At 44.2% G+C, this 24,129-nt stretch overlaps 1 protein-coding gene and 2 pseudogenes across 1 annotated transcript; all 3 read right to left on the bottom strand.

Annotated features, from left to right (window-relative positions):
* Positions 1–902: 902 nt before the first annotated feature.
* Positions 903–9,843, bottom strand: LOC147966885 (putative disease resistance protein RGA3; annotated as a pseudogene).
* Positions 9,844–12,208: 2,365 nt separating this feature from the next.
* Positions 12,209–15,712, bottom strand: LOC147966884 (receptor-like protein EIX2; annotated as a pseudogene).
* A 6,575-nt stretch (positions 15,713–22,287) lies between these two features.
* LOC147966883 (uncharacterized) lies at positions 22,288–24,119 on the bottom strand. Its single transcript, XM_087529140.1, has 3 exons — positions 22,993–24,119; positions 22,690–22,825; positions 22,288–22,595 (listed from the first exon to the last, which is right to left on the bottom strand). Exon 1 carries the CDS (start codon positions 24,117–24,119, stop codon positions 23,118–23,120), a length of 1,002 nt encoding a protein of 333 aa, XP_087385266.1. The 3' UTR covers positions 22,288–22,595; positions 22,690–22,825; positions 22,993–23,117.
* Between the last annotated feature and the right edge of the window lie 10 nt (positions 24,120–24,129).

The raw sequence follows: 24,129 nt of genomic DNA, 5'->3' as shown, positions 1-24,129 counted from the left end.
GGTGGCGAGAATCAGATGTGCTCCCCAACTTCAAACTTTGCATCACTTTAAAGCATGTATTCTCAATATGTTCCGTGCGTGTTTGTGACTGTACTGAATGTACTGTAGTGTTTGAGAAAGATTAATTTGGAAGTCATGTAGCAAAGGGTTTTTGTACCAGCAATAGGTATTTTGGATGTGTGATACTAATACTAGAAGCTAAGTTCTGTGCTCAGACTTAGCATCACACACAACATGAACAACCTCATTCAGTGAACAACCTGAATTTTTCGATTCAGAATCCCCTTTTCCAGATGACGAGTGAAAGCAGAGCATCTCTCACCTGAGATGATTTGGAGCTGATGCCCGAGGAGCTGATTCGAGAGGTAGAGGGGTTGCGGCAGTGTGCATGATGTTCAAACAGATTACTGTAACCCCCATGATGGCCAAACAGATAAGGGTGCAAAAGATGAGCATTTCCTGCTCAAATCAAGTTTGCGTCAGAGATACAACGATGTTCAGAACAATTCTCTTGCAGGCCACAAGCGGCTACCTGTAGACTTGCTTTGAGTTTGATAGGTGAGATGTTCTTTTCCTTTTCCTTTGTTTTATTCTTGCTGGACGGTGTACTAGCTTGGTTTGGCTGGAACACCAAAAAACATGAAAAAGTATTGTTAGCACAGTACGTCACTATGTATGTACAAGCGAGACGACTCTAAATTTGTATTTTGATGCCCAGTAATACATGGAGAATCGTCTTCCTTTCAGTTCAGTTTCATTGTTGGAACATCTCTTGAGTCTCTTGCTCAACAAAAGGTTCTTTTCTTGTAAACATAAGATGTTCACGAATAAGAGATGTTTTAACATTTTTAGTGTGTTCACTCATTTCAGATGGAGCAACATTTTCTGCTCAAATCAAGTTTAATATAATTGCTGTAAAACAGCAGGAATTGTCTCACAAAACCCCTTACACTTGGGTCACACATTACTACTACTGCTACTAGTGCATCGGAGCAAGCAGATGGCAGAAACAACACAGCCACTTCTTTTCTTCTTCTCAACTTCACTTTTGCTTCTTGGGCATCCTGTAACCACCAACGACGCAAGCATGGTCGCGCTCGAAGGGCTCCAGGGTCACCTGCTCCGAGGGCTTGAACTGGTCGGCCTTGAGCTTCTCCCCTTCGCTCGCAAACACGGCCTCAGCAGCCTGGGTCGAGTCGATACAGTTGGCCTGATTCAAAGCAAAGAGCAATGTCAGCTCAAATGGCAACTTCTAAAAGTTACAAGGCAAGTGTTTCTTGGACATGGCATGAAACTCACAGTACCTTGATGGAAATGACGAAGTGGCCACCATTCTTCAAGAAGTATGATGCGTTAAGGGCCTCCTCGTCTTTGGACGGCTCCCAGGGGAGAAGACGTACTATGTCGTTTCAGCTGATTGATTATAGCTTGTGCAGCTTCCTGCAGAATGGATGGGTTCAGCATCTGGTTAGCGTGCGTTTCAGTTTTGTTGGAAATTCATTCTGGGCCACCATATGCAAAATAACAACGGATGTACATAGCATGCACCGTAAAGAAAGCTTAGAAGGCCGCGTTTAGTAGATAGTAAAGCTTGGTAGAGCACTTACAATGTTTTTGATGCGGGCAAGCTAGCCTGCTTCATTTCACTGCTCTCCATATTATGTACCATCTGGGGACTGGCGAGCTGTTGTATACACTGTGGCAAAGACTTGATTCTCTTGTATTCATAACCTTAAAAATGTCTTCGAATGATTTTCTTTCCAGTCAGGTTTTTAAGGTGTTCAAGGCTCTCTGGAAGGGACTCTAGTTTTTGACAACTTGAGATGTCTATTGTTTGAAGATTTTTTAGGCTTCCTAGGCTCTCTGGAAGGGACTCTAGTTTATAGCAACGTGAGAGGTCTAGTATTTGAAGGTTTTCTAGACTTCCAAGGCTCCCTGGGAGGCATTCTATTTTCCTGCACCATGAGAGCTTCAGTGTTTCAAGGTTTTTGAGGCTTCCAATGCTCTCTGGGAGGGACTCTAGTTCAGTGCCTGAGAGGTCTAGTGTTCGAAGGTTTTTGAGGCTTCCAAGGCTCTCTGGAACGGATTCTAGTTTATGGCAGGCTGAGAGGAGTGTACTAAGGTTTTTTAGGCTTCCAAGGCTCTCTGGAAGGGACTTCAGTTTATAGCAGTGTGAGAGGTCTAGTGTTTGAAGGTTTTCTAGGCTTCCAAGGCTCTCTGGGAGGGACTCTAGTTTCTCGCACCTTGAGAGCTTGAGTGTTTCAAGGTTTTTGAGGCTTCCAATGCTCTCTTCAAGAGACTCTAGTCTACTGCATCCTGAGAGGTCTAGTGTTTGAAGATTTTGTAGGCTTCCGAGGCTCTCTGGAAGGGACTTTAGTTTACTGCAGTCTGCGAGGTTGAGTGTTTGAAGGTTTTTGAGGCTTCCAAGGCTCTCTGGAAGGGACTCTAGTTTACGACAGCTATAGAGGTCTAGTGTTTGAAGGGTTTTCAGGCTTCCAAGGCTCTTCGGAAGTGACTTTAGGCGGCGACATAGTGAAAGGCCTAGTGTTTGAATGTTTTGGAGACTTCCGGGGCTCTCTGGAAGGGATTTAAGTCTATGACATTCTGAAAGGCCTAGTGTTTGAAGAGTTTTTAGACTTCCAAGGCTCTCTGGAAGGGACTCCAGTTTACGACACCATGAGAGGTCTAGTGTTTGAATGGTTTTTAGGCTTCCAAGGCTCTCTGGAATGTACATCAATCTCGAGCATACTGAGAGGTCAAGTGTATGAAGGTTTTTGAAGCTTCCAAGGCTCTCTGGAAGTGACTAGTTTATGGCAGCGTGAGAGGTCTAGTGTTTGAAGGTTTTCTAGGCTTCCAAGAGTCTCTGTTATGACTTTGACACCGACACAATAGGATAAGTCAAGATGCACTAGACTCCCATGTTTGCTAACCGAGCTTGGTATTGCTGTAATTTCACGTGATCCACTAAGCTTCAGGTAATGTAATTTTGAGAGCCGAGTGATAATCTCGGGAAATTGCCGATCTTGCAGCCCCGGAGCAATAAGAACCTCCAGTTGCTTTAGTTGTCCTAGGGTGCTTGGAAACTCTGTGATGGAGCATCCAGATAAATCCAAAACACGCAAGCACTTTGGAAATGAAAATGCATCACCATGGAATTCACAATCTGAGAAATGCATTGCCCTTAACTTAGGTGGGAAAATAGTTGACATCTTCTTCGCCTTAGTGTAATCTAAAATGTTGCAATTTATAACAGACGCATAGCAGCAATATTCTTTTCTTCCAGTACTGCTTGCTCTTTGAGCATCAAAGATAACCAACTCTTCAGCAATGACCGATCTTGCAAGATCATGCACGAGATCGTGCATGGTGAAGGTTGTTTTTGGAAATTTCTGAAACAAAAAATAGCATTAATTCCACCAAACTAAATTGTCAAGCAAATAGTATTGTTTATATAAATGACGTGACATAATTCTTTGAGAAAGATTAGTATGGTCAACTTGGTAGGCCGTAAAATTGTCTTCGTTTGCACTTCTGCTCAACGCGATTCACCACCTTTGGTTGGCCTTACGCGCTTAAAGCAAGTACATCAGTCTATCTAAATTTCTCCAAAAGGCACTTTAATTTAGAGAGTACCTATAATTGGTAGAGCGTAAAAAGTGCCTCTCCTCCAGCAATTTACCTATAATTAGCTATTTGCCGGTGCGTTGCAATGGGGCATACATATATTCTAGCGGTTCTAACACCAATCATTTTCGGCATATGCCTTACACCCACCATATTCTATATTTTGATAATATTTAATTTGATTTGAGTACGCGTAGGGGAAGACAAGGAAAGTATTTATTTAGTTGAGGTTTTTGTACGATTTGATTTGATTTGATTCGGGTATGGTTAGGGAAGCCAAGGAAAGTTTTGATTTAGTTGAGATTTTGGGAAGATTTGATTTGATTTGATTTGATTGAGTTATGGCTGGACGTGGTTTTGGAAAAGTACCATTTTGGTTTAGATTATTCCAAGTTACTCTATTTACGTTGTTTCTTATTTTGTGCGGCATCGATTGAGGTTAACAAAAAATCAGCAGAAAACCAAAGGGAGGGTGCGTGGGAAGGAAAAAACCGGGAGAGGAGGTGAGGTGAAAGCCGCGAAACTACCAACTCCCATTTAATAGTAGAGATGCTCTACTATATTTCATTTTGCTTCTATCTATCTTCCTATTTCGTCGAGTACCTCATGTGCGCTAAACTCAATGCAGGCGGGAGCTGCTGCAGGCATTGGCAGAGCTAGTGCGGAGCTGGTGGAGGTAGAGCTCGCGGCGGCGTACCGTTCGCCTTGGGTCACCTTCATGGCTGGGGTGCGGCAGGGAGGCGGAGGATATGGGAGGAAACGGGCCACGACAGCCGTGTTTAGGCCCTACGATCGGCAAAGGTGAGAATTGGGGGGAGGGGAGGGGAGGGGTGGGGAGGTCGGCGGCCAGAGAAGGGTGGGCAGTGCCGGCGTGGGGTGGAGGTTTCCGCATGCATCGGTTGGCCCTTCCCATGCAACATTTTATATAGAAGGGTGTGCTCTTCTCATTTTGGAGGTAGATGAGAGAAATTCAGGTAGAGTGCCTAAAAATTATGAATAGAAAGAGCTTGCACTTTTGCAGTTTTTATGGATAGATGGCTCCTTTATGAATAGAAAGAGCTTGCACTTCCGAAGCTGCCGCCGCCAGCAAGAGGGGTCGTACCCACAATGGAGTTCCCCAGCACCTGCCTCTTGCGAAATCTGTCAGGTTCCTAAGCCAGAATGAAGATCTTCTTGGTGGTGGCTAGTGGCATTGTTGCTTGGCCTGATGTGGTGCTAATGACTGTCGTGGCAGCAAGCAGAGTAGGATTACGACGTGGTAGTGGTCACAAGACTCACAACTCACAAGATGAGAGGTAGATAGAAAATGATAGTGAGAAGGTAAAAATATTAGTCTCCCCAATGTCAAACTGGTGGTCAGAATTGATATGTCTTGCCACATGTGCCACCTCACGACAGAAGTGGTTATGGTGAAAATATGCATACGTGTTTAGAGAACTAGGAAACTGAAATACAAATTCTTTTGGAGGGCGGCGGATAGGTATTTACTAAGGGTGAACTACACATACAGTATGCATCTGTTACATTTTTTAGGGAAAATTATTGTTCAGCCAAATATATATATAGACTATTTGATAAGCCAAATAAAATACAGTACTATGCATTAACTGGATGTGTAGTGATCCAAATGGCTTTTGACAAGGGGAAACTACAACTAACATGTATGCCTTTGCACAGTAATTGTTGCATACCATTTGATAATTGAGTAAAAAAGAATACTCTCTATTCTATAATGTAAAGGTATGCCATAGTAACTCACCTTGCGCAATTTTGAATGCTGAAGGAAAGACATCCCGAGGAATTGCCTAACATACTTCTCACCAAGTTGCATGGCCGAAAAGTTATTAGATGGCTCGATAAAACCCAGAGCAATCCATTGCTGGATAAGATCATCTTTACTTATATTGTGACCTTTAGGAAAGATGCCACAATAGGCAAAGCATAACCTCAAATATGGTGTCAGAGTATTGTAACTTAACTTCAAGGATGGTAACACTGTACTATCAGAAAATGGTTCATCCCAAATATCACTATTGCACATTGCTTCCCAGTCACTAAGATCCATTCCAGATAGCAAGAATCCAAGTGCTTGAGCTGCTAATGGCAAACCTCCACATTTCTTTGCAATCTTCTGTCCAACTGGTTCAACTTGCTTTTTATCAACTCTAGATTCAAAGCCACTGTTTTGCTTGATTATTCTCCAACACATATCATTGTCCAAGGGATCTAGCATATATGCTTCAACAGTACAGATTTTTCTTGCAATGTCTATGCTGCGTGTTGTGACTAAAACTCTCATCTTGGAGCTTACATTCAACATAAGCTTGAGTTGATCCAGTTGGAAGTTATCTGTCTCCCATATGTCATCCAAAACAATTAGAGTCTTCTTATCTTGAGGTAGATGTTTAAGATGTTGGTTTATCAACTGCCTTGTATCTAGATTTTGGCTTCCTTTTTCTACTTGAGAAATTATGGAGTTCCCTATTTTTTTCAAGTCAAACACCTGGGATACATAGACCCATACCCGATGATCATACTCTTTGAACTGAGCATCATTGAAGATCAGTTGTGCCAAAGTTGTCTTTCCTATGCCTCCAAGCCCACAAACAGGGAGAATTGTGATATCTTCTTTGTTGCTGCTAGTGCATAACAAAGACAGAACATTCATCCTGTCTTTGTCTCTCCCTATGATGAGTGATTCAATCACATCTGATGTTGTTTCCCGTGGATTAGGAATCTGGTGCACATTAATTAGGCTGGAGTTATCATGTGTGAATTTGAAACTCTCGTGATCCTCTTTGATCTTTCTTAGCTGACCTCTCATCTTCTTCATCTTATAAGCCATGGTAATCTTGGGTGCAATAGAAAAACAGTCCAGCTTCTCAATCATCTACAAGAAGTTTAAACAAGTCATTATGAAATAATATAAGACATGGGAGCAACTAGCTACACCCAGCATTAATAAGAAGTATGTTCATCTCTCTACCCGATAACTGCATGGTAGATGTAGGAGTATATAGGAATGCACTTGGAAGTAAAGCATTTTTTTTATGTATAAATAGCTCCCCTTTTAGAACATTTTTTATTCTTTTACAGCCAGTTTCAAGTTGCAATTTAACTAGAGCACATTTGCCTATATTGGAAAGTGCTTTCAGATGATCATGGTTTTCTGGGAAATAATATATTAGGAAACTAATAATCATATGATTTAACTAAAAAGACAAATTCCGTACTGGCTATATAGGAATATTAGTTAATTAACTAAAACCGATCGAGTGAAGACACATGCGGCTTATGCATACCTTTCTGGAGGCCGGTTCACGGTTAGCTTGGAACACCTCCGTAAGGAGCATGTAAGAGATGTCGTAGGGAGCGTTCTTGAGCTGGTTGAGCCATAGCCGCACCAACTCCTCCGCGACAGACCACCAACAATTTTTTTCTACTTTGATGTAAAATATAGCTTGTCTTGTAGTACATGTACACCCAGTTTCATGGGATTTGTACCATGCAAGTGCTGATTTAAGTAGGCCCATCATTAATTTTCATTTTTAGGAGGGCATCAACAAATTTCAAGATTCAAGCGTTGCAATTTAACTAGTGCACCAGTTGCTTACATTACAAAGTACTTTGAGATGATCAAGCATGGTTTTGTAGGCAATAATGTAATTAACAATCAAATTATTTAACCAAAGCAAAAAACTCTGTACTAGCCAGGAATAATAATTAACGAAAAACCGATCAAGATAAGGCACGGGCGGCATATGTATACCTTTCTGGAGGCTGGTTCACTATTAGCTTGGAACTCATCGAGCATGTAAGAGATGTCGTAGGCAGTGTTCTTGAGCTGGTTGAGCCACAGCCGCACCAACTCCTCCGTGACAGACCGCCTCTCAGCATCCTTGAGCGCCGCCTCCATGTACTGCAATGTGTCCTTCATGTCCTTGAGGTCGTCCTTGAAGCTGCACAGCATGGTGACCTCATCCCCGATGGCAGAACCCAGCTTATTGCCCACTGCCGAGACCACAGCTGAGGCAAGTAAACCGGCTACATGCGCCATGTTGTTCGTCTTCGCCGTACTTTTTCTCTCTCAAGTTGCAGTATGGCAATTGGAGGAGATGTGAACACTGCCGAGTGCCTGAAATGACGCAATTATCAACTCATGCATGGTCATAAGCTATGTATGACCCCATGCTCCACCAAGATGGTAAGGGATCATCTACCTTGCTTAATTGTGGTACTGGACGCATCACAGCACACGTAAGCTTTAGCTTTACCAGCAGGATGGGGTCAAGAAAAGAATCTCAAGTTTTTCTCACTGCAAAGGAAAAACGAAAGGAACCAGTGAGAAGAAAAGAATGTGAACTCCCTCTGAAAATCAAAGGAATTGAGAAGAATCCTATTCCCCGATGCATTCTTTTGTCTGTATATAGCTTTTGAGCAGTTTTAAAACTATCAAATTCTTTAGTTCTGGATTTCACTGATGTAGACTAGCTGAAATACTGTTTGCACAGTTGCCTTCATCCCCAAAAAATCATAACCAGTTTACAGTACAGATAGCAGGACCACAAACAAAAAACAGAATCAGAAGATTTGTAGGATTACTTACAGTGAAATCACCTTCTTTGTATCTGCTGCCAGGCTGCTTGCTTGAGCAAATTTAGCAATCTTCGCCTTTTCTCTCTCAAGTTGTAGTATTCCAATTGGAGGAGGGTATAAACACAGCCGAGTACAAGAAATGACCCATGCAACCGCCAACTCATGCATGGTCATATGTATAACTCCATGCTCCACTGAGATGGAAAGGGATCATCAACCTTGCTTAATTATGACAACGCACGCAGCATGGCACACATTAGCTCTAGCTTTACCAGAAGGCAAGGGTCAAGAAAAGAATCTCAAGTCTTTCCAGCTGTAAAGGAGAAGGGAAAGGAACCAGGGAGAAGAAAAGAATGTGAACTCCCTCTGAAAAGGAATAGAATTGAGAAGAATCATATTCCTTGATGCATGCCTTGGTCTGTGTATAGCTTTTGAGCTCATTGAAAGACTTAAGTTCTAGAGTTCACTGATGGACAATTTAACAGAAAGACTATGGATTGCACAGTTGCCTTCATCCAAAAAAAATCATAACCAGTTTACGATACAGATAGCAGGATCACAAACTAAAAAGAGAATCAGAAGATTTGCAGGATTACTTACAGCGAACCCACCTTCTTTGTATCTGCTGTCAGGCTGCTTGACCAAATATAGCAATCTGCTTGGCACCTTGGTTAATTTTCACTATCCTGCAAGAAAATATTGCATCAGTATATAAAACAAAGCTGGGAACAAAAAGAGAGAACACACACTATGAAGAAAAGAATGACTGAAGATTTTTCCAAAGTAGGCAGTAATAGCAGAAGGGGAGGAAGCTCTCAATTATTACAAAATTATGCAACAGCACATAGATATTTACAGAAGCCATGGGTGGTTCCTTGCTTGTGTCATGGCGGGTAAGGTCCAGGTGTAGGGAGCCTATTTTACTTGTACCTGCCGCCGTTCATCAGGTTTCCTCGACAACGCCTCAGCCTACAAGCACCGTCTGTCAGTTCTTGCGGCGATGATGCCGAGCAACCGAAGCCGGCACCCCCTGATGCGAGGGAACAGAGGATGCTCTGCCTTGGGGTCAATATCTCCTCTAGCCACCTCTCCCATTGGCCATTTCGCACGCTGCGACCACTCTGAAATATAAGGAAGGCTGAACCCCGAAGCACACAAATATGTAAGAAAAGAAAATGTTCATCTATGGTCAATAGATCCAAAATTTGGGTGCTCTGTTGCTATTTACAAATCTACAACATCATCATGTACATAATCTGCACAATAAATTCATCAAACGCTTTACGGGATAAAATCAGAGGTTAAAATACAGTTCAACCTAGCCACAGATTCTTCAAAATTATGCAGTAGCATGATCTCTGCCCACAACGGGCACAAGAAGTTTTTGTTCACATGTCAAATATGCACTGGCAGAAAATTGAGGGTTTAATTCAAGCAGGCATAACTTTGCATTTGATCCTAATATGCAATGATCACAACATGAATTTAACTGACGAAGCAGTCATTGTAGCCACATTTATGAGGCAGCGACCCATCACAGGCAGGAAGAAATGAAAAACAGACAGAAGATCTTCACCTCCGGCGACCATGCCAGGATCGGATCAGATCCACGGGAGGCGGTTGAGGAGGGCCGGGGCGGAGGCATCGGGATCATCCGAGTGCGTGTGTGTCGCTCCCCATCCGCCCCACCACGGACGACGCCGCTCAGGCTGCTGGCCTGCAGACTGAACGCCGTCCCTTGGCATGCCTCCCCAACTCTACCCGGTCGGGGCGGCGAGGCTGGGAGCCGCAGAGCTCGACGGCGGTGGAGAGGTGAACGGAGACGGGCGTGCGCGTGTCTGTCATCCGCACAACCTGGGCAACCATTTTAGAGGGCCTGATGGGCTGGGCCGGTATAACGTGGGCCCAGCTGCCTTCCTCCCCCAAAATGATGACGCCGTCGACTCTGCTCGCTCCGCCGTATGGGTCTCGCCCTGCAGAGTTTCGATCAATTCGCTCGAGGTCAGTCAAGTGAGCAAGAGAGTAAGCGTCCGAGATGAAAATGATGGATTTGGCCAATGATCCTGTTTAGCTATCTGTTTATGTACGTATATGACTATGATTATAATCATCTTGTTTATACCCTCTGTTTGCCCTCTGTTTTGTTCCAACATACTATGAGTCTGAGGTAGGTAGCTGTTCATACAGGTTTCTCTTTGCCATCATTCATGTTGTTGACGGGCAATTAGTATGAACAGGACTTATTTCCTTACCATAGCATTGTTGATTTTCGTCAGAAATGTATGATCGTTTCCAGCAATGGTTTCTTGTCATCTCCTTAATACGCGGCTTGCTGATTCTTCAGAGTGAGCAAAGACAGACACTGACCGGAATGTGTCTGTTGTAGTATTTGATATCTCCAGAGGGAACCTGTTTTATAATATGTCAATTTGGGGTTAAGCGCCGGTTATTTTCTCATGTAGATAGTGAGCAACATCGGCCGTTCTAGAGTCATGGAATCTCGCGCCAAGAAGCCTAGAAAGGCACTCCTGGCCAGTGTTGTGTCTCCACTTTCCATGGCCATGGCCAGCAGTTACTTCTGTAACTGTCGCGATGGGTGTTGCCTCGTTGCATGGGGTGGCAAGAACCAGATGTGCTCTCCAACTTCAAACTTTGCATCACCTTAAAGCATGTATTCTTCATATGTTCCGTGCGTGTTTGTGACTGTACTGAATGTACTGTAGTGTTCGAGAGAGAATTAATTTGGAAGCAGTCATGTATACAGCAAAGGGTCTTTGTACCAGCTATATGTATTTTGGATGTGTGATACTCATAACAGAAGCTAGGTTTTTATCACACACACAACATGAATTTGTGCACTGGTGCAGTAAACAACCTTATTCAGTAAACAACCTGAATTTTTTTTGATTCAAAATCCCATTTTCTAGATGATGCGTGAAAGCAGAGCATCTCTCCGCTGAGCTGATTTGGAACTGATGCCCGAGGAGCTGATTCATGGCGTTGGTGTTGGTTCGATCTATACACTTTGGGATCGCCTAGTGGTTCTTGATTTCTGTCCATGTGCCAACCTTGAGCACTCCGCTGATCCTGGGGGGTGCTTGGCTGAAACAGAGACCCTTATACATACACCAACTTTTGCTTGTTTGCATGTGAAACAGGGAGCGCCTACTTTCAGCATTGTTTTACACTTTTCATTTCGTTTTCTTCTGCAGGCTCGTGCATTTTTGGATGTTCTAACTGTCTGAGTTTCCATGAGGCCGAAGAGCCACTAGAAATTCACTGGTGCTCCTGTTACAACGCAGTTTCCTCGCAGCTTTTTCCTTGTTTTACATGTCTATCATGAGAAACAGAAAATTATATACTGGCTTCAGTTCCTGGGTGCTGTAACACGGATCAGTACTTTCCATAGATTGCTGGCTGCTGTAAAAAAGCATCTTGATTTTGCACATAACAAAACAGAGACTAGCACAGGCAGGGGATCATGCAAACATTCATAGTGGCTCCTTCCCAAAGTGCAAATATACCCCAAATTTCATCTCTGGCATAAAAGAGACTGTAGAAATTACATAGCCACTTCTTTTCTTCTTCTTAACGCCAACGATGCAGGCGTGGTCGTGATCAAAGTCCTTGAACTGGTCGGCCTTGTGAACTTCTCCACTTCGCTGGCCTCGGTGGGCATGGTTGAGTTGAGTAAAAAATGTCTGCTCAAATGGCAACTTCAGATTAGCATGAATAAGTCTACAAGCACTGATGGTGAACAAAGGTTTCTACCTCCTGCCTCTTGAACCTTGATATATCTTCTATATTATACAAACAAGTCTGTTCAAATATTGACCAACTGGTGTCATTTTTTCCCTATGCCAATGAATTATTACTCTTTGGGAATGTACAACGCAAACTGAAGAACATGAAAAAGGCAGAGTACCCATATGGGGCTGTATCTTTCTCCATGCAGTGCACAGCGACGAGCGAACAATGGCTGACTTCAGCATAAATAATCCACAGACATATACACTTCATTTGTTACAATACAAACATACAAATACCAGTACATCAGTACAATACATACGTCCAGCCAAGGCCCCTTTAGAGTTACACAAATAGGGATATGGTGCGAACATACAAATAATATTTAGATACAAACAATTCGCTTTTCGTGGAGTTGGGCACTTCATGGTGCGCCGTCTTGAGTTTTCTCCATCATGTGAGCCCACCTTACAGCCACTTGCACATAAACCATGTCGTACATCATATCAACAAACTGGAAGAAGGCAGCCCTCCATGTCCTCTTCATCAACATGGTGCAGAAAACTATCCACAGACCCACCACAAATCCAATGCTCATGGCAAGATAAATGGATGGCATATGATCTATATCCTCGAGGCCACTTTTCTCTGCATCATGTGTTGAGCAGTTCCTGCCAACAGGATCTCCACAAAGACCAGGGTTACCGGTGTAGATATACATCTGGTTGTCAAGAGCTTGTAGCTGTTGTCCGGATGGTATTGCACCAGACAGATTGTTGTATGACAAGTTCAAGTGGCTCAAATAAGTTAAAGCTGACAAACTTGATGGTATTGCACCAGAAAACCCATTGAAGGACAGGTCGAGTGAGTCCAACTGCCTTAAATCACCAATTTGGTTTGGGATTGCTCCTGTGAGTTGATTGTTTGACAAGTTCAGATTGGTAAGCCCAATGAGCAAAGTTATCTCCTCTGGAATCTGTCCTTCAAAACTATTACTTGACAAATCAAGAACTACCAGTAACTGGTAAATTGCAAAGGTGTAGTCATGCTTTTGGTCCTTTGTGATTACTGGGATGCTCTCTTCATAAATGTAATCCCCTGTGTCCTGCGACACCACTGTCATCATTGCCTTCAGGTTTGATAAAGACCATGGTATGCTTCCTGTTATGTTGTTGTGTGCTATATCCAAATAATGAAGACCATTAAGGGAAGTGAGACTCTTAGGAATATGACCACTGAACATATTTGACCTCACTCTTAATATTTTCAACTTTGGCACTTTTTGGGGTAACCATTCTGGCAATCCTCCAAATAACCTGTTGTAAGAAAGATCAAGGAACATTAATCTTGACGACCTTTGAAGAAATTTAGGGAATTCACCAGTGAGATCATTGTTATTCAAGGCTAAGCTCAGCATGTCAGAGCCAAATTGATCTGTAGAGTTTGGAACAAGTTCCTTTTGGCACTGCATAATATCTCCTGTTAACTGGTTTCCTGATAGGTCCAACCTTTTTCAGTTTAGTCAATTGGCATATAGACGACGGGATGGTGCCTATGAATTGATTGTTTGCAAGCAACAACTCTTCGAGTAGTGGAGCATTTAACTCTGATGGCAATGAACCAGATAAAGAGTTTGAAGACAGGTTCAGTCGTACTACATTTATAGGAAACTGTGGAACTTGACCTGTAAACTTATTGGACCCGAGATGTATATAGCCAGCTAACATGTGTTGTAGATTTGTCGGTAATGAGCCATGCAATTTGTTTCCTGATGCTTGCAAGATTGAAGCTTGGGAAAATGTGACCCAAAACCACTCAGGAATAACATCATCCAGATTTGCATCACCAAGGACAAGAATATCAATGTCAGATTGCCCTTTAAGCCACTCTGGAAAATTGGGCCCAAGTTGGCATGACTGGAATCTTGCGACCTTTAGTCTAAATGGAGGAACCCATTTTTGGTTGATAGCTAATATCAAAGAGTTGTAGGACAAGTCCAGATACTCTAAATTCAATAGGCCTGTAAAATGCTCCTCCACGAGCACACTATTTAATTTATTATGGCTGAGGTCGAAAAACTTTAAATTACCTAAACTTGCAAATTGTTCTTTCAAGAGCACACCACTGAATTTATTATAGCCGAGGTCCAATTTCTTTAAGTTGCCTAGACTTGCAAAAAATTCTTTGAAGAGCATACCACTGAAGTTATTGTGGCTGAGGTCTAAAAGCCAAAGCTCTAATTTCCCTAAATTTGCAAATTGTTCTTTCAAGAGCACACCGCTGAAGTTATTGTGGCTGAGGTCCAAAAGCTCCAATTTCCCTAAATTTGCAAATTGTTCTTTCAAGAGCACACCGCTGAAGTTATTGTGGCTGAGGTCCAAAAGCTCCAATTTCCCTAAATTTGCAAATTGTTCTTTCAAGAGCACACCGCTGAAGTTATTGTTCCTGAGGTTCAGCTTTTTCAAATTACTCAGTGCTCCAACTCCTACAGGTAGAGGGCCAGTCAACATGTTTTTAAATGCTCGAAGAACACTGAGATTGGTCATGTTACCAATCCAACTAGGTAGATTCCCTGTGATATTTGCATACTCCACAGAAAATTCTTGCAATGTATTCCATGAACACTTTGGCAATCGCTCCATGAGCTCCCCTATGTTTGAATCTAAGTTGTTATGGCCGAACCTCATTATTTCCAAATTGCACAAATTTTCCAATTTTTCTGGTATCAAACCCACAAGATTGTTCCAACTAAAGTCTATGACTTGAAGGGACGTCATGTTTGCCAAATCACTAGGAATGGATCCTTCCCAGCCGGAACTGAAGAGGTAAAGCTCCTTAAGGCCTATGAGATTCCAAAACCATGCGTGCTTGAGTGAAGTATGGAAGGTGTTATCAGACATATCAAGGACTTCGAGATGTGTGAGATTGGAAAGTGATACACTAGCAAACATGGTACTATTTAGTCCACACTCGGACATGCGAAGCACTTTAAGAGAAGGAAGCATGTTAACCCTCTGAAACCAATCCCTCGTAGAACTAAGATCCACATCACTCATGTCAAGATGTCTCAACAAAGAGAGATGTGGCAACCATGCAAGATCCACTATGTAAGAGTTATTCCCATAATAATCATAATTCCAACTGAGATCAAGATATTGCAACTTTGAGAGATTGCCAAGTTGGGAAGGTATTCTCCCACTGAATCCTGCCGACGAGAGGTTGAGATACCTTTGGTTCTTGAGAGAAGACAAGAAGACAGGGATGCTTGTGCCATTGAAGTCATTCCAGCTCAGATCAAGATACCTCAAGTGTTGTAAAGTAGCCAAAGAAGAGCTCATCTCGCCCGCCGACAAGCTCAATGATCTGCTCTTGTAGTCGCTATAGTAGTCGATGTAGTCGCTGTAGTACTCGTACACGTAGTCGTACATGTAATAGCCCATGTCGTTCATGTCGATGTTGCGGAGGTTGAGGTTGATGAGATGGCCCGTTCTGTTGCTGCACCGGACTCCCTTCCGTTGGCAACAATCCTCACCCTGCCATGACGAGAGACGGCCAGCAGGGTCCAGGAGGCTTGCCTTGAAGGACAGAAGCGCATCTCGCTCGCTGCTGATGCAGGCGCCTGATACACTCGCTTGGCCATGGGAAGTGGATGTTTCTTGGAAGATCAATAGGCAAAGGAGTAGTGCAGTTCCTCGGATGAGGAGCACGAGCTTAGTCATATTGATTGGAAATGGCGGATGGAAAGGACAATGGATGGAAAGGAGTATCCGAGTATGGTCTACAAACCACGTCCTATACTCAAGGTGTGGCTAGAATTTGTTGATTGGGACAGCCGACCATGCAAAACACGGCAGAAGTTGGAGCTGGAATTTCTATCCAGGATTGCACCAGTAATATCCGCACATATATTGTGGGTCAGGTCACACATCCAGCGCTAAAGTCTAGAGAGTTTTTTCAGTGTTGGCAACCCCTCCCTCTACCAGCTGAAATACACAAATTTAGATGCATAAATACAAAGACTCGTAGCTCTCAGTAGTTGTCAGTACTCAGCAATCAGCAAAACGAATCAAAAGGGCAGTATTTCAAAAAACACATCAGAATTTGACCAACCACTCCCATTGTATGGTCCACAAGCAAAGGCAGTCCAGGTCTTGGTCTTTGTCATGTTTTTTTTCAAAAATGGGGGACTCCCCGGCCTCTGCATCAGAACGATGCATACGGCCACATTTATTAAAAAATAAAGTAGTTCAACAACGTCTTGCAGTCTGCAACAAAATGAGAAGCTGGCTCACAAAGAGCAACAAAAGCAAAAAAGGCCCAAAAGCCACAACCGGCTGGCATAAGATAGATAGGTAAACTAATCGCCTATCCTATTACATGACCGTCATCCAAACCGGTTGAAGATATCCCGCGCTACCATCTCCCACCGGGGAGATCCAGTAACCAAACGCTCCCTGGCCTCCGTCGGAGTGAGTAAGGACCACATACGGATTAGCGCAGTAGCCCGGAATAAAACCTGCAAAAAATGAATAGTTGTTGTTCTGTTAAAAGCCAAATCATTTCTGCAGTTCCAAATTGCCCATAACAACGCACACGCTCCTACGCGAATTTGTCTAGCTGTTTCAGACTCTAGGCCAACTAGCCACGTTCCAAATAACGACCTGATCGAATTCGGAGGAGTAATGTTAAAGGCAATTTGCGCCGAGCACCACAAAACCCTCGCCAACGGGTAATCAAAGAAGAGGTGCTTGATAATTCATCCCGATCACAGAAACTACACCTAGTAGAGCCTGTCCAATTGCGCTTAACCAAATTATGTTTCGTTAAGATGACTTGTTTATGTACAAACCACATAAACACTTTGATTTTCAGAGGAACCTTAACTTTCCAAACATGTTTGGAACTAGGAATAACACTAAAATTGATGACATCAATGTACATCGACTTGACTGTGAATTCCCCTTATCTTTGTCATGTTGTATGCATACTTCTCTAATACTGAAGTTTTCTTTTTTGCGGGGACTCTAATACTAAAGTTAACCATGCGAAAACCTATAACCATCTGGACAGTCTACCATGCAGAGCAATTGAACAAGCAAATATGCAGCAGTGCAGATAGTGTGGAGAGTGTTAGGATTAATTAACTAGTGTTAATTACTCCCTCCGTTCCTAAATATTTGTCTTTTTAGAGATTTCAAATGGACTATCACATACGGATGTATATCGACATATTTTAGAGTATAGATTCACTCATTTTGCTCCGTAATGTAGTCACTTGTTGAAATTTCTAGAAAGATAAATATTTAGGTATGAAGGGAGTATGTACTAGTATAATAGCAGAGAGAAGCAGCGCATTCGCAGTCGACGTCATGGCCTTGCACTGCACGCATACTTCTCTTCTAGTCAAGTCAAGTTATGGCCGAATGATTTGGACAATCGACCGCGCCGAGCACGGCACGGCAGACATCATAGCAATTTTCTCCTTAGTAATCTAGCGATACAGTTGGCCTGATTCAAAGCAAAGAGCAATGTCAGCTCAAATGGCAACTTCTATAAGTTACAAGGCAAGTGTTTCTTGGAAATGACATGAAAGTGACGGTACCTTGATGGAAATGACGAAGTGGCCGCCATTCTTCAAGAAGTATGATGCATTAAGGGCTAAGATTCTAGCCTGTGGGACAGAAGATGCAATGACAAGGCTCAGAAGTGCTCAATCGCAATATTAACAAGTCACCCGCATCATGCTTCAATATTCGAGCTGAGGCTTTCTTATTGATAAAAGTATTCCAGCTGAAATTTGAGTACCAAGTATATCCCCTCAATGTGAGAATGAATTCAAAATCAAGCCTCAACATGGGTTTAATATTGTGTGCAATGAAAGAATGCAAGCAAAGATATCAGATTATAAGACAACACAATGTTATCAAAGATCAAACTGGAAATAGTAACCGGACCAGCGAACTTAAAAGCAGAAAGAGAAGTGTAGTTCCTCGGCAGCCTGGGTGGAGTCGAAACAGTTTGCCTGGCCAAAGGAAAGAGCAACGTCAGCTCAAATGGAAATTTTAGATTTTCTAAGGCATGCTCCAAGTATGTCACTGAGTGGTACCTTGATGGAAATGATGAAGTGGCCGCCATTCTTCAAGAAGTATGATGCGGTTAAAGGCTAAGATTCTAGCCTGTGGGAAATAAGATGCAATGACAAGATATAGAAATGCGCAACCACAATATTAACAAGTCACCCACATCATGCTGCAATATTCAAGCTGAGGGTTTTTACTGAAACGGTACTCAAACTTCAGGAAGAGCTAGCATTATAATTTGCGTCTTGCTGTGAACATATACAATGGGCTAATATCAACTTGAAGGAAAATTGGAGAGCGTTCCTTCAGTTCCCAATGCTCGAAACACAACAGCAAATAGTTCTGGAATGCAGACAGAAACCAGTCAAAATAGGTGCAGTTACCTCGAGGCCGCTGCACCAACCTCCGAGCCTCCGAAGCACTGGTACCAATCGGCACTTTCAAGAAGGGACGCGACGATGACGACGCTGCTGTCAAGGGTTTCCCCCAGTACACTGTGAGGAGAGAGGAAGGGTAGCCCCGACGCCCTTCAGGAAGGTCAGGCGGTACCCACAAGCGCCACCGCGTCGGTGTCGGCCAAGCCAACAGGGATTTCTCCCGATCTCAACCTCCACCTCAGGCACTTCAGAGCTCGCCACCAAACAGACCCTCACCCTGCGCCAACCCGGACACGAAGCTTCCCACGCCGTCTCACCACGGCACCGTGAAGCATGGTCCGCACAAAGAGGGAGAGGAGCCGGGACTAGGGAAGCATCACCGTCGGCACGCGGGAGGGCCCCACCTCCACCGTCAAAGACGGTAGCTGACCGGACGCAATAGCAGGAACATACCAGGCCGTGGCCGCACAGGCCCGGCCGGGATCTCCGAGGCCCATAAAGTTCCCGCCTTCGCGCTGCAACCGGCACGCCGTCGACGCCGCCGCCCCTGTCCAAGCCGCTCCCCTGCCTCCCCGCACAGAGAGCCGCCAAGTGGAAGCACCACCTCCACGCGCACCGCCGGCCACCACCACCAGGTCGCCGGACCGCCACCGGCCGAGCCACACCACCACCGCACGCCCGCGACAGAGAGGAACCAACGCAGCCGTCGGGGGCCCGAAGCCGGACCCCAGCCGCCGCCCACGCCGCCCGCAGCCCGCGCCGCCTGCCGGACGGATCCGGCCGCCACGGCGAGGCGCGCACCACCGCGCAGCTGGCCACGCCGCGCCATGGGAAATCACATGTGATGTATTTGCGACATGCGTATGCCATGTGCAGACGATAGAGGGGCATGCCCAGCCATTGGTAGTGTGAAATTACCTCGGCGACATGACTGATCCAACCATTTGAATCCTTGGAAAGTCGTATGATGCCGGAAATCCTCGGGAGTTGTCACGGAGTCATTGAATGGTCCATTTAGGGTGTGGTAAAAGTTTGGGCGCGTTTCTTATAGGCCTCACCTGAGGCCGCTTGTAAACTACACCATCTCCGAGGTTGTCTCTCGGTATCGAGAGAGAATGTATCGGGTTTGTGAAGGAATTGCGGGAGATGTTGCTCCATTGGCCTCGAAACTACTCGTGCTCTCAAAGGAGGCCATCGAATGACACGTGTCAGGCCCCCGCCTTTTTCGGACGCGCCTGCAATATTTGAGACATTTATTGCACTTCTAGGGTTTCAGCGCCGGAAATTGCAGATCCGCAAGGCGGCACATGACATCATGCCCAGAAGCGGCATGGAAAATCATATGTGATGTATTTGCGACATGCATATGCCATGTACAGTCGAGAAAGGGGCGTGCCCAGCCATTGGTAGTGAGAAATTACCTCGGCGGCATGCCTGATCCAACCGTTTGAATCCTCGGAAAGTCGTATGATGCCGAAAATCCTCGGGAGCTATCACGGCGTCATTGAATGGCCCAACCACTGGTACTGCTACGTTGTCCTTGAAACTTCTCGTACTCTCAAAGGAAGCAGACGACGGAGAGGCATGCCCAGCCATTGTAAATCGAGGGCATCGAAGATATGACCCATGAAAACTATTTAGGGAAAGTGGGTGAGGGAGAAATAATAATTAAGCAGCAATAATAAATACAATGGAAAATCATTTAAACAAATTTTGCATAAATATAACCTTAGTGCTTTCAGCTGGCACACGGCTTATATACAATATAAGCCGAGTACCGTGGTCTAGCGCACGGCTTATATAGACTATAAGCCGAGTGTACCCGTAGGCACTCGGCTTATATAGCCTATAAGCCGAGTGCACCCATCTGGCACACGGCTTATTGGATGCTCCATGACGGCGCCGTCCACTGTCTCTGTTATCGACACGTGGATGGTATCTTTGCCGACCGCGAGCTGTAAGCCGAGTGCCTTTTCCAGTAGATACCTTGTGCTTAATTTAAACCGTGAGCTATTTTGTACAGCTCGGCTTATAGGTTGTTATAAGCCGGGTGTTTTGCAGTTGCCGGGTGTTTTTCTTTCTTGACTCGGCTTAGTGTAACGTAAGCCGGGTACCTGAAAAATAGATCTCGGTCTATAGTCTTTTAAACGGCTTATAAGTTTTTTCCCGTAGTGTAGAGGTGCGTGTCCCTTCCCATCCGCCCCATCACGGACGACGCCGCTCAGGCTGCTCGCCTGCAGACCGAATGTTGTCCACTGGCATGCCTCCCCAACTCTCCCCGGCCACGGCGGCGAGGCTGGTAGCCGCAGAGCTCGACGACGGCGGAGAGGTGAACGGAGACGGGCGTGTGCGTGTCATCCACACAACGTGTGCGGATTTAGTTAATTCTATGCTTAAAAATATCAAGCATTTTATTTGTTGAGAGAAACATCTTAAACATTTTATTTGTTTAGAGACTTCTTTCCTTACCATAACATTGAAGATTTTCATCACTTGCAGCAATGGATTCATGTCATCTCCTTAATATGCAGCTTGCTGATTCTTCAGAGGGAGCAAAGGCAGTCACTGACTGGAATATGTGTGTTGTATTTGATATCCTGACGAAAAAACAAAGTGTGAGCCTGGAGAACCTCATTTTGAACATACCATCATTGGGCCAAACGAGTCGAGAATGGTTTTGCTTTCAGATTTGATTGTAGAGATTGGAAGGCATCGTTTCTGCTCATAGAAATCTCCTACTGTATTTGAATATTTTACCTGAATGATCAACCTCATTGTTAGTGGTGGATTCATGTAGATGCAGGAGTCGTACAGAAATGTATTAGATTCAATTAACAGAACTTGATAAAAAAATAGAAATAGCATTCAAACGATTTGATTTGAGTACCCGCTGTGAGTCCACCTTCCTTGGCCATGGCCGGCGGTTATTTCTGCCACGACGGATGTTGCTTCATCGCATCAGGTGGCGAGAATCAGATGTGCTCCCCAACTTCAAACTTTGCATCACTTTAAAGCATGTATTCTCAATATGTTCCGTGCGTGTTTGTGACTGTACTGAATGTACTGTAGTGTTTGAGAAAGATTAATTTGGAAGTCATGTAGCAAAGGGTTTTTGTACCAGCAATAGGTATTTTGGATGTGTGATACTAATACTAGAAGCTAAGTTCTGTGCTCAGACTTAGCATCACACACAACATGAACAACCTCATTCAGTGAACAACCTGAATTTTTCGATTCAGAATCCCCTTTTCCAGATGACGAGTGAAAGCAGAGCATCTCTCACCTGAGATGATTTGGAGCTGATGCCCGAGGAGCTGATTCGAGAGGTAGAGGGGTTGCGGCAGTGTGCATGATGTTCAAACAGATTACTGTAACCCCCATGATGGCCAAACAGATAAGGGTGCAAAAGATGAGCATTTCCTGCTCAAATCAAGTTTGCGTCAGAGATACAACGATGTTCAGAACAATTCTCTTGCAGGCCACAAGCGGCTACCTGTAGACTTGCTTTGAGTTTGATAGGTGAGATGTTCTTTTCCTTTTCCTTTGTTTTATTCTTGCTGGACGGTGTACTAGCTTGGTTTGGCTGGAACACCAAAAAACATGAAAAAGTATTGTTAGCACAGTACGTCACTATGTATGTACAAGCGAGACGACTCTAAATTTGTATTTTGATGCCCAGTAATACATGGAGAATCGTCTTCCTTTCAGTTCAGTTTCATTGTTGGAACATCTCTTGAGTCTCTTGCTCAACAAAAGGTTCTTTTCTTGTAAACATAAGATGTTCACGAATAAGAGATGTTTTAACATTTTTAGTGTGTTCACTCATTTCAGATGGAGCAACATTTTCTGCTCAAATCAAGTTTAATATAATTGCTGTAAAACAGCAGGAATTGTCTCACAAAACCCCTTACACTTGGGTCACACATTACTACTACTGCTACTAGTGCATCGGAGCAAGCAGATGGCAGAAACAACACAGCCACTTCTTTTCTTCTTCTCAACTTCACTTTTGCTTCTTGGGCATCCTGTAACCACCAACGACGCAAGCATGGTCGCGCTCGAAGGGCTCCAGGGTCACCTGCTCCGAGGGCTTGAACTGGTCGGCCTTGAGCTTCTCCCCTTCGCTCGCAAACACGGCCTCAGCAGCCTGGGTCGAGTCGATACAGTTGGCCTGATTCAAAGCAAAGAGCAATGTCAGCTCAAATGGCAACTTCTAAAAGTTACAAGGCAAGTGTTTCTTGGACATGGCATGAAACTCACAGTACCTTGATGGAAATGACGAAGTGGCCACCATTCTTCAAGAAGTATGATGCGTTAAGGGCCTCCTCGTCTTTGGACGGCTCCCAGGGGAGAAGACGTACTATGTCGTTTCAGCTGATTGATTATAGCTTGTGCAGCTTCCTGCAGAATGGATGGGTTCAGCATCTGGTTAGCGTGCGTTTCAGTTTTGTTGGAAATTCATTCTGGGCCACCATATGCAAAATAACAACGGATGTACATAGCATGCACCGTAAAGAAAGCTTAGAAGGCCGCGTTTAGTAGATAGTAAAGCTTGGTAGAGCACTTACAATGTTTTTGATGCGGGCAAGCTAGCCTGCTTCATTTCACTGCTCTCCATATTATGTACCATCTGGGGACTGGCGAGCTGTTGTATACACTGTGGCAAAGACTTGATTCTCTTGTATTCATAACCTTAAAAATGTCTTCGAATGATTTTCTTTCCAGTCAGGTTTTTAAGGTGTTCAAGGCTCTCTGGAAGGGACTCTAGTTTTTGACAACTTGAGATGTCTATTGTTTGAAGATTTTTTAGGCTTCCTAGGCTCTCTGGAAGGGACTCTAGTTTATAGCAACGTGAGAGGTCTAGTATTTGAAGGTTTTCTAGACTTCCAAGGCTCCCTGGGAGGCATTCTATTTTCCTGCACCATGAGAGCTTCAGTGTTTCAAGGTTTTTGAGGCTTCCAATGCTCTCTGGGAGGGACTCTAGTTCAGTGCCTGAGAGGTCTAGTGTTCGAAGGTTTTTGAGGCTTCCAAGGCTCTCTGGAACGGATTCTAGTTTATGGCAGGCTGAGAGGAGTGTACTAAGGTTTTTTAGGCTTCCAAGGCTCTCTGGAAGGGACTTCAGTTTATAGCAGTGTGAGAGGTCTAGTGTTTGAAGGTTTTCTAGGCTTCCAAGGCTCTCTGGGAGGGACTCTAGTTTCTCGCACCTTGAGAGCTTGAGTGTTTCAAGGTTTTTGAGGCTTCCAATGCTCTCTTCAAGAGACTCTAGTCTACTGCATCCTGAGAGGTCTAGTGTTTGAAGATTTTGTAGGCTTCCGAGGCTCTCTGGAAGGGACTTTAGTTTACTGCAGTCTGCGAGGTTGAGTGTTTGAAGGTTTTTGAGGCTTCCAAGGCTCTCTGGAAGGGACTCTAGTTTACGACAGCTATAGAGGTCTAGTGTTTGAAGGGTTTTCAGGCTTCCAAGGCTCTTCGGAAGTGACTTTAGGCGGCGACATAGTGAAAGGCCTAGTGTTTGAATGTTTTGGAGACTTCCGGGGCTCTCTGGAAGGGATTTAAGTCTATGACATTCTGAAAGGCCTAGTGTTTGAAGAGTTTTTAGACTTCCAAGGCTCTCTGGAAGGGACTCCAGTTTACGACACCATGAGAGGTCTAGTGTTTGAATGGTTTTTAGGCTTCCAAGGCTCTCTGGAATGTACATCAATCTCGAG

The sequence above is a fragment of the Triticum urartu genome, chromosome 6A (assembly GCF_056163025.1).
Source record: "Triticum urartu cultivar PI428250 chromosome 6A, HENAU_Tu73, whole genome shotgun sequence".
NCBI lineage: Eukaryota > Viridiplantae > Streptophyta > Magnoliopsida > Poales > Poaceae > Triticum > Triticum urartu.
Note: the sequence above shows the minus strand (reverse complement) of the source record. Positions and strands in the feature narration are given on the sequence as shown.